This window comes from Taeniopygia guttata, chromosome 18 (genome assembly GCF_048771995.1).
Source record: "Taeniopygia guttata chromosome 18, bTaeGut7.mat, whole genome shotgun sequence".
Classification (NCBI taxonomy): Eukaryota; Metazoa; Chordata; class Aves; order Passeriformes; family Estrildidae; genus Taeniopygia; species Taeniopygia guttata.
In genome coordinates this window covers 4,650,240-4,660,585 of record NC_133043.1, presented here as the reverse complement: position 1 = coordinate 4,660,585, position 10,346 = coordinate 4,650,240, and the positions used below count along the sequence as shown (strand labels likewise).

General features: G+C 56.4%; 1 protein-coding gene across 2 annotated transcripts; it reads left to right on the top strand.

Annotated features, from left to right (window-relative positions):
* The first annotated feature begins 843 nt into the window (after nucleotides 1-843).
* Nucleotides 844-9,051, top strand: TEKT3 (tektin 3). 2 transcript variants are annotated; one of them, XM_002195185.5, is made up of 8 exons: nucleotides 844-1,389; nucleotides 2,375-2,974; nucleotides 3,491-3,574; nucleotides 4,874-4,944; nucleotides 5,136-5,279; nucleotides 6,634-6,856; nucleotides 7,327-7,481; nucleotides 8,674-9,051. In XM_002195185.5, the coding sequence occupies exons 2-8, from the start codon at nucleotides 2,399-2,401 to the stop codon at nucleotides 8,903-8,905; spliced, it is 1,485 nt and encodes a 494-aa protein (XP_002195221.2). In that variant the 5' UTR covers nucleotides 844-1,389; nucleotides 2,375-2,398; the 3' UTR covers nucleotides 8,906-9,051. The 2 variants fall into 2 exon arrangements, with proteins under 2 accessions (XP_002195221.2, XP_030143404.2); XM_030287544.4 differs by having other exon boundaries at nucleotides 844-1,396.
* The last annotated feature ends 1,295 nt before the right edge of the window (nucleotides 9,052-10,346 follow it).

Genomic DNA, 10,346 nt, shown 5'->3' with positions numbered 1-10,346 from the left:
CTGTGTTACCTTTGCCAATTCTTCTCTTTGCAGGTTTTAGGATGTGTGAGAGGAGGTCTAGGTTGGATTCTAGGAACAGGATCTCCCCGAGGGTGCTGGCACTGCCCAGGCTCCCCAGGGAATGGGCACGGCCCAGAGGCTGCCAGAGCTCCAGGAGATTTCAGCAGTGCTCCAGGGATGCCCAGGTGGGGTTGGTGGGGTCTGGGCAGGGCCAGGGGTCCCTCTGATCCTTGTGGGTCCCTCCCAGCTCAGGGCATTCTGTGGCTCTGGTGGGGCCAAAGCTTGGCCCCCGTGATGTCCCCACTATCCCTCTGCTCGTGGCACTGCCCTGCAAGGTCCTCTGGGCTGCTCAGGGCACCCCTGGGCATTCACAACATTATCGAATTATTGTTGCCTAATTTAGCAAATGCTTCCAAAGCCTGGGGGTGCCTCCCACAATTAGCAGTGTCCCTGGCCGGGCAGTGATTCATCTGAACAGAATTAGCCACGGGCAGGGCGTGAGAGCCCAGCTGGAGCGTGCAGGGAGCAGAGAGCCGGGGTGGGTGGGTGTCCTGCTGGGGACAGGGCTTGGCAGGCCTTCCCTGCACTCATTTATCTGCTTTGGCTCTGGAAAAACCAACTGATGGGCTGAATGTTTTGTTTCAGGTTGATGGAGCCGATTCCTCCCCTGGCTGGGGCAGGACGTGTGTTTAAAGTGAAATTCAGATCTGCTGCACTCTGTGTACACACGAAGCACTTTGGGTTCCAGTTTCTGTCGCTCCTTGGCAAGAGGCAGAGCTGTCCCGAGGAGCCAGCCCAGGAGGGGTGGCCAGGGGTCACCAGGACCTGGGAAACCCCTTGGTGCAGTCCCAGTCTGCAGCTGCAGGAGCTGGGAGAATCAGGAGAAACTGAGGCCGTGAGAGGGCAGAAGCACCCCTGGGTGCTCAATGAGCCGTGGACACAGCTGGGAAGTGAAGCCAATGAAAATATCCCTCTGGAGAAGATGGGACGTGGAAGCTGCCAGAGCAGAGCTGATGGCGTTCCCAGGAGCTGGGGAGACAGAGACCCCCTTGGATGGGCTGGGGTGCCTGGGCTCCCCCTGGCATCCCTCCTGTTCCTGCTGGGCCTGTTCCCAGGCTGAAGCCACTGCTGTGGCCATTCCAGGGCGGGTCAATGGGCAGGACGGGTCACAGAGCCCAGCAGCGTCACAGAGCCCCAGGACACGGCCACGGAACCCCGGTCCATAGCGACGGGCACAGCGCAGCCGGGCAGAGCTGGGCAGTGCCGGCTCCACCACACAGCCAGTGATGAGCAGAGCCCCCCCGGGCACCCCCAGCCCTGAGCTCACCCCGCTCTCACGGCCGAGGGGGAGCTGGAGCTGTGCCTCAGCGAGGGAGCCACACACAGCCGGTACCGGGTACCGTCCCCAGCCCGAATTCCCCGGGCTGTGCCCTGCCCAGGGGGGCTGGCACTCCCATCCCACCATGGCTTACCCCAAGGGCCGTGCCGGGGCGTTCCTTTCAGCTGGAAATGCTGCAAAAGCCATCCAGTCCATTCCCAAGGCTTTTTCTCCCTCAAACACTAGTCTGTCAGTGTCTAAAGGGGAAGGATTTCTTTGCAGGCTGGGAGCCAGGGAAAGCATCCTTGTTCTCCCAGTGCTGCTCCCTGGGCAAATGAGGGGCACAGAGGCAGGGAATGGCAGTGGCCTGTCCCCAGCAGGGACAAAGGGCTGGAGTGACTGCTTTGTGGGAACAGCACAGACGTCCCCTCCTCGCTTCTGCCAAGGTGACTCAGAGCCAGTCACACCTGTGAGAGCTTTAGTGCTGAATTTGGGGCTGTCAGTGTCCCACTGCCCATCCCAAAGCCTTTGGCCGGGCTGGATCCAGGGATGAGTCTTGATGGCCTGAGGGATGGGTCAGGCTGGAAGGGACCACCCCTGCCATGGCAGGGACACCTCCCACTGTCCCAGGAGCTCCAGCCCTGCCCAGCCTGGCCTTGGGCACTGCCAGGGATCCAGGGGCACCCACAGCTGCTCTGGGCACCTGTGCCAGGGCCTCAGCACCCTGCCAGGGGAGGTCATTAGATTGACAGGGAAAATGGGAAATAAGGAATTAAGGAATAGGGAAAACAAAGGTATAAGATCTGTCATCTTCCTAGGCAGCCATGATTTGTTCCTCTCCTCATTTCAAGACCTGACACAAGATACCAACAGCAGAGTTGGTCTCAAATCCCTCCCTATCCAAGTGGGATACTGTCAGGGGGATTTACATTCAGGAGACGTAGGGGCTCTGTGGGTGCCCTGGGCTGGTCCCATCACAAGTTGGCTGTTGCTGTAAGAGGTACCACAAGGACAGGAACTTTCTGAGCGAGGTTTTCCTCTGCCCCCTTTGTGCAGGACCCACACCAGCAGCATTCCAGGATGGAACTCTACGGCTATCCCTTGAAAGCCAAGTTTAACCAGCCTCGGCCACCACCTCCCAAGGTCCTGCCAGCGACCAGCACCGTGGCCGCCGGCTGCAAGAACCGCAATCCCTATCACCCCGAGAGCTTCAGCATGCCCTGGATGCCCAACTCCTACTACAAAGCAGCCGCCCTCAACCCCACCTTGTCTCCCCTCACCGAAAACTTCCCGGGGCTTCCCCCCACCAAGATAGTTCCTTTTATTTCCGAGAGACCCAACGGTGTCTTCACCCGGCACACGCTGGATGACTGGCACAGGTCCAACTTGACCAACTACAAGGAGTCGGAGGCCGCGCGGCACAACGCGGAGCGCCTGCGCGCCGACCTGACCCGCACCATCAAGGACGTGTACCAGCAGGCCAAGAGGACCCAAGGGGAGAGCACCAAGAACCTGGGAGAGCGCATCAATGACATAGACTACTGGAAGTCCGAGCTCTGCATCGAGCTGGATGCCATGATCAGGGAGAACAACTCCCTGATGGACATGCAGAAACGACTGGAGAGAGCCTTGGCCGACACCGAGGGCCCTTTCCAGGTAGGGACACTGCAACCCCCAGCCCAAACATCTGCAGCCACTCAAGCCTCCCATAAAGCCCATCTCAGCCCTGTAACGCTGGCAAGTTCCCAAGAAGAGCCCATTAGTTGAGTCAGCGATAAACAAACCCCCTGCATCTGCTGCATCCTCCTCCAGCACATGCTGAGCACATCACTGCAGTGTTTGTTTAACCAGACATCCTTATCCAAAATCCTGGCGTGGGACACAAAACCCATGTCTTACCACGAGGCTCTGGGAGGCCAACACTGAGCCTGACACACGTCCCTGCGCTGTGCTGGGGTGGCCTGGGGACACGTGGGCTCCGTCCCTTTGCTTCCATGCTGATCTTGCACTCGGCTGCTGTTGCCAGCTAACCCAGCTGCCTCGGGCAGATTCTTCCAGGCTGCCATCCTGTGCCCACCTGTTTTCTTTTCCTGCATTCCCTGCATGGGCACAGTCCCTGCAGGGAGCCCTGTCGCTGCAGCCAGCGCTGATGTCACCACGTGTCCCCACCAGGTCGCTCACAAGTGTTTGCTCAACCGAGAGAAGAGGATGGGCATCGACCTGGTCAGTGACGACGTGGAGAAGCAGCTCGTCACGGTGAGTTGGCAGCAGGCGTCCTGTGGCAAAGCTGTTTCTACCTCAACTCCCCTGGATAAGTTTGGCAGCTGCGTTCCCTCGCTGGCTCTCCAGCGCTGCTGAGGTGCCGAATTCTTCAGCCCCCAAAGCTGCTGGGGCAGGGGCTGGTGTTCCCTGGCAGAGGAGGGAAGAGCTGGAGAGGAGCTGGGTTTGTGTGGCACATCAGGAGCCTGTGAGGTGGTCCTGCCTTTCCGAGCCCTGCCTGCACAGATCTCTCCCTGTCTGTATGACCTGTCTGTCTCTGGAGCACATTCTGTATCTCACACACGCAGATGGAGAGGGCAGGGTGTGCCTGACTGCTTGTCTGCTTTCCCCAGCTGTATTTGTTGGGCTAATAAAAGATATTAATTACACTTCCCCAGCTCTGCTTCGCTCAGGGCAGAGTGCTGCAACAGGACTGTCACTGTGTGCTCAGGCAATGGATTTTATAGAAATCATAAAAACCTGCACTCCTGCCTGCCTTTATCTAAGCGGCTTTAAATCATGAATTAAAAGCAAATATGGCACAGCAAATGGGATCCTAATGCAGGGTACAATGAAATATAATCACTGCAAAAGCCTCACAAAACTGGGAAGGAAATTGCAGCCTGTGGGCCTGTGAAACCACTGCTCTCTTAGAAGATTTTTTGTTGTGAGTGAGGCCCTGAAAAATTAAAAGATTAGTTTAAAGGTCATGAGGGTTTAGAAAAATTATCAGAGCTGGTATCTCCATAATGGCATTTGGGTTTTAGGGGGGCTGAACCCTGCCTAGAACTGACTCCATGTTCACACCAAAGTCCTCTTGTCCATATGGATGGGATTTCTTGTGGGGAGGAAAATGCCCTGGGATTGGGGATGGAGATGTGTGGCACTGCTGGCCCAGGGCAGCACTGTGCCCGTTCATGTCGGGTCAGGATGCAGCCCTGTCTCCTTGTAATGGAGAGCAGCCCTGGCCATTGATGTCAAGAGGACAAAACTTGGGAACCCACCCTGAAAGTGACTCCAGAGGCTCTGGCCATGGCCACAGCCCCTCCTGTCCCCTCCCTGGCCCTGGCCATGGCCACAGTCCCTCCTGTCCCCTCCCTGGCCATGGCCACAGTCCCTCCTGTCCCCTCCCTGGCCCTGGCTGGCTGGGCTGCACGGGTGGGTGCCTTGGGGCTGGGGTCCCCTCCTGCCCTGTTTGCTGGGGGGGAAGGGGAGTTCCTGCTGCGTGGCCCCAGGGCAGCAGTGCCCAGGATGTCTGTGCACCCACGCTGATGGGTTTGTTCTGCCTGTGCCCAGGAAATCAAGATCATCAGGTCCTGCCGGGAGAGGCTACAGCAGTGCCTGGACACGGTGAATGCCCAGATCGTGTAAGGAGGGCTGGGGGCCTTGCTGCAGGGCTGGGGTGTGTTTGCAGCTGTGCCCCCGGCAGATCCCTGCGGGTTCAAACCCTCCGGCTCTGTGCCAGGCAGGCAGGGATGCTCTGGGGGCACAGAGGGGGGAGGGGGGCACAGACCTCCCACCCTCCATCCCGACTGAGGCTGCTGCTCCCACGTTCCAGGTGCAACAAGGAGGCTCGGCAGGAGCTGGAGAAGGACCTGGCTGACAAGCAGATGGGCCACCACATCGACAACAAGTGCTACCAGCTGAAGAACTCCTCCAGAGGCATCCACTTCTTCAAGGGCGTGGAGAGGATCGATGCCACGTGAGTGCTGCGGGCCTGGCAGGCGCAGAGCGGGGAGCTGGGATTGCCCATCCCTCCTGGAGGCACATCCATCTCTCATGGAGGCACATCCATCCCTCCTGGAGGCACATCCATCCCTCCTGGAGGCACATCCATCCCTCCTGGAGGCACATCCACCCCTCCTGGAGGCACATCCACCCCTCCTGGAGGTGCATCCATCCCTCCTGGAGGCACATCCATCCCTCCTGGAGGCACATCCATCCCTCCCCATCCCTCCTGGAGGCACATCCATCCCTCCTGGAGGCACATCCACCCCTCCTGGAGGCACCCACCTCCGAGGGGTGCTGTCCCTCTGGGCTCTCCGGGGGAGAAGAGCCCTCTGCTCTTGGCTGGATGCCGAACACCCAGCGGGCAAGAGCAGCCCGACCTAATTAAACATTAGATCTGGGCTCAGAGCTCAGCCTGCAAACGAATTCAGCCCAGCAGCTCTGCACAGCTCGTTAAGTCCATGCATATTTTCAAAGATGTCTCAGTGCTTGCCTGAGTGCTCCTCACTGATGGAATGTCTGGGGCTCACCCCTCTATGGAGAGGGCCTGGCAGGGAGCCGAAATGACCCAGAAAATCAAGAAAAAAGAGCGTGGTCCTGGGATGGGGTTCCGCTGCTTTTGGGTGCCAGGAATTCAGCTTTGGCTTGGCAGTAAATGAACAGTGACCTAACCCAGCACTCACAGAGAGATGCCCAAGTGGCAAAGGGATGAGAGAATAAATCTGCCCACAGAAACCCATGAAGTTTATGGAGAGACACAGATTCAGACAATTTTTCTAGTAGTTTAAATAATTATTCACAGCAGAGCTTAGACATATTCAGACAGGCAAATGGATTGTAAAGGACTGAGGCTGAAATTCAGAGCGGGGTAAAATGTGCCGAGAATCAGCAGGTTTTACATGGAGCTTATGTGGTATTTAAGTCTTTTGTTGACCTTGTTCTGGACTACTGCACAGGCAGGAACTTCATCCCAAATGCACAGACAGGGAATGGAGTGGGATCTAAAGCTCGTTGGGTTTAGTGGGAGACTGAGAAGGGCTGTGAGCAAAAGGAATTGACTGAACTGTGATCTGTGTGTCCTCTGAGGCTGGGGATTCCTTGGCACTCAATGCCTCCAAGGTGTAAATTTTAGCTCCGACTGGAATCTCTTTTTTATGGGAGAATCTTTTGTTTGTCTGAACTTTCACAAGTTGTCTTGGTGAACACGCCCTCATTTGGTAAATATCATCGAGCCAGCGGGGCCCAGATGTTTCAGTTCCACCCAGACGTTTCAGTTCCACGAGGGCTCGGCAGCAGCGGCTGTGCCAAGGGCTGTGCTCTCCCCGCAGGGTCTCGGTGCCGGAGACGTGGGCCAGGTTCACGGACAACAACATCTTCCGCTCGCAGAGCGCGCGCGCGGCCTCGGCCAAGCTGCGGGCCAGCACCGAGAGCCTCCTGATGGGCACGGCCGACGAGATGTGGCGCCAGTTCAGCAAGGTCAACGACGCCTTCGCCAGCCGCATCACCGAGACCGCCAACGCCAAGAGCAAGATCCAGACACACCTGGCCAAGGTACCGGCCCCGCCCTCCCCAGGGGTGGACGTGTTCCCGGTGCCAGGCATGGCGGGGGGAGAGCGGTGATGGGACCTGGGTCAGACTGTGGGACTCCTGGGAAGGGCTCAGACCGGCGAATTTGCAGCACCAGGGGCTGATGGCACCTCCTTAAATAAGGAGCCATTAAACCTTTCCCTGTGTTAGCTGATGGATGATCCATTCTTGCAAGCAGCAATTTTGGGAAGCTGGTAATTCAATAGATCCATCACCGCTCCTAAACCTCCTCTGCTCCTAACTCTCCTCTGATGTGACAGCAAGAGCAAAGAGATTTTCCCTGAAAACTCATCTGGATCTGTGCCTTGATGTGGCCTGAGCCCAGGGGCTGTTTATTGAGCTTGGGTTTTTCCTGCACAAGCAGGAGAGAAGGGAATGATGTGATCACTTGAAAAGATATCTTTTCATTGATTCCTGTGTTTGTTTCACCCCAGACACGGCAGGAAATCTTCCAGCTGGAGACCAAGATCCAAGTCATCCAGAAGACCATAAGGGACAAGGAGGTTCAGCTGAAGGTGGCTCAGACCCGGCTGGATGAGCGCACGAGGAGACCCAACGTGGAGCTGTGCCGGGACGCTGCCCAGATCCGGTGAGGCTGGGCTGCAGGGCCCGGGGGGCACTCAGGAGCATCTCTGCAAGACAGAATGGCTTTTTCCCTAAATATTCTTTCCATAAGTGCCCTGGTTGAATCTAAAGCACTGAGCAGGTGTCCCAGCCCTCGGGTGCCATCCTCTCTCCTGCCTCATCCAGGTGGCTGCATGTGCTCAGTTTTGGAGGATGAGCCTCTTGCTCTCCGTGCTGTGGCCCTCCAGCCCCCTAAGGGGGCTTAGAAAAAGGAGGGAGACGGCTTTTGTGCAGGCAGAGAGTGACAGGGCAAGGGGCAATGGCTTTAAACTCAGAGATGGCAGGGACAGATGGGATATTGGGAAGGAATTCTTCTCTGTGAGGGTACCCAGAGCAGCTGTGGTGCCTCTGGATCCCTGGCAGTGCCCAAGACCAGGCTGGACAGGGCTGGAGCAGCCTGGGACAGTGAGAGTTGTCCCTGCCATGGCAGGGGTGGCACTGGGTGGGCTTTCAGGTCCTTTCCAACCCAAACCACTCTGGGATTCTGGTCTATGATTGCGTGACTCTATTCTGACTGGCTGAGACTGAGAGCACTGAGCCCATTCCTTTTGGGTACCCCCAAAGAAGGGTGCACATGTGGAGCTGTCCTCCCCTCACTGGGCACACTGGAAATACTTTCAAGAGCTTTGGGACAGCGCCCCAGGGAGTGCCCAGCAGCAGCCCTGGGAGGCACCCAAAGCTCACAGCTCCTCCTGGGAGCCCTCTGAGTACAGTTCCCTTTTCCAAATCATTTAAACCCAGACCCAGAACTGGTTGAGCATCTCACACACCGCTGGTTTTTCCATCCTCCACTTGTTCCACGTTCCCTTTTAGCCTCTCCCAGTGTCCTGTCCTGCTGTGTGTGTCTCCTGTGCAGGAGACCCCTGCACGGGAAGGTGCAGGAGGGTGAACCAACAAAGCCACAAACCCAAACAGAAACAGGAAACAACAGCAGCTCATCCCTGTTCCTGGTGGCACGAGCTGCTCTGGCACACGTGGCTGAGCACATCCAGAGCTTTGGAACAAACCTCCATTCCTCCCCATGGAGGTCGGGAGGGGCTCTGCCCTTGGCTCTCCCGTAGCAGGGCATGGGGTGTGGGTAAACCCTGTGCCCAGAGGGCCCATCTGGGTGGACACCACCCCACAGGAGGGTCTGACGGGGTCCCGCTATTTTCCAGCCTTGTCCAAGAGGTGAACGAGATCAACGAGACGCTGCGGAACCTGCACCAGTGCCTGCGCGCCTCCGAGGACGTGCTGCAGATGCTGGTGCGCTCCAAGGGGGTCCTGGAGCACGACCTGGTGGTCAAGAACAACTCGCTGTTCATCGACCAGGAGCGCTGCATGGGCATGCGCAGGAGCTACCCCAGCACCGTGCAGATCCTGGGCTACGTCTCAGCAGGACTCACCTGAGCGCTCGGTGCCCACGGCAGGATGCATCCCCACCTCCCTCAGCTTCTTTGCAAATACATTGTTGAAATTTCACAAATTTGTTAGGAGTTCATTTCCTGGGGTAAACTCTGGGCAGAAATTAAACGAGTGTTTTGTTTGTTGGGTTACCAGGATGATTCTTTGCCTTTGTATTTTCTCTTTTGCTGTGTGCCAGGAAGGAGCTGAAAATATCCTGTATGTCACCAAGTCCACCCACGGGGATCCATCCCTACCCTTCCAGTCTGGGATTTCAGGAGAAAAACTGTTGTATCTTCCTCCTTTTGAGTGTGTGTGATGTGGAAAAGGCACAAGGGGAAGTAAAGCCCCTTGTCAGAATAATGAGCTGCTGACATCCAGGATGGATTTTTAATGGTGCAGCAGAAGAAACACAAACTGTCCCGGAAAGAGTTGCAGCTTGTGCTGTTCCTAAAATAGAAAAATGTGCATTTTAAGCTGATTTTTAATGATGATTGTCTTGCTTTTGAAAAATGTTAAATGCAATCAAAAATGTCACTGCTGGGGTCTTGAAAAGAGGAAGTAGATTTGACTTGGAGAAAGTTCATTGAAGAAAATGCTGTGGGTTTAATTTTGGGTTCCTGTTTAACCTCCAGTGTAGTTTGTTGGTGGGAGCACAAAAGCACTTTGCAGATAAGGAGATTAATCAGTGTTTAAACCCCTCTGGCTGCACGGAGCCTCTCTCCTGCCCTAAGTCCTGATTTTACTAAGTATTGGAATCTTCAGAGGAATTTCACAGGAATAAGTCTTCAATGAATCTGAGGCTCAGTGTGAAAGTCACATTGCAGTTTCTCTCCTTAGGCTACCACAACTCTTGAGTCCTTTAACCTGAGCTGCTGAGCTCAGCCTAAAGCCCAGGAATCCCGGGGGGCAGAAGCTGAGTCCCTCCCTCCCCCGGGAATCCGGGCAGGAGCAGCAGCCCTGGGGCTGGCAGGAGCTGGGGCACTTCCCTTGTCTGCCACGGATCCTCACCCCCAGACCCTCTGCCCGCCCGGCCTCAGGTCCTGGCAGGATCTCCCTCCCAGCACCAGCCCTAAACAGGAAGCAATTGTCTTTCTAACCTTTTTTTTTCTTTACTAGCACTTTTGTTGAGACTAAAAATAGATTTCCTCTACGCTGTGTGTGTCCTGGGGCCAGAGTCCATCGGAGGCAGCAGCCACCCTTTCCAAAGGAAAGAGACAACCGTGAGCAGGAGAAACTGCCCAGCTGATCTCACCTTCCCCTTCCCTTCCCTGCCTCCCAAAGGAGCCAAGGGCAGCTGAACTCAGTTTTTGTCAGCACCTCGCTGGTCTTGGGCTGCTCTGTGCTGTTCTCTGCCTCTGCTCCTTTCCCGAAGCCCCCCAGCCCTGGTGCCCTTGTCTGCAGGCCCACTCCAGATGTTCTCAGACACAGCTGCCAGGCTTTGGGG

Excerpts from the sequence above, each read along its gene's own strand:
- TEKT3 (XM_002195185.5), top strand. The coding sequence starts at position 2,399 with ATGGAACTCTACGGCTATCCCTTGAAAGCCAAGTTTAACCAGCCTCGG. Across the intron at positions 3,575-4,873 it reads TGGAGAAGCAGCTCGTCACG|GAAATCAAGATCATCAGGTC; the intron begins GTGAGTTGGCAG and ends GCCTGTGCCCAG. Across the intron at positions 4,945-5,135 it reads ACGGTGAATGCCCAGATCGT|GTGCAACAAGGAGGCTCGGC; the intron begins GTAAGGAGGGCT and ends CCCACGTTCCAG.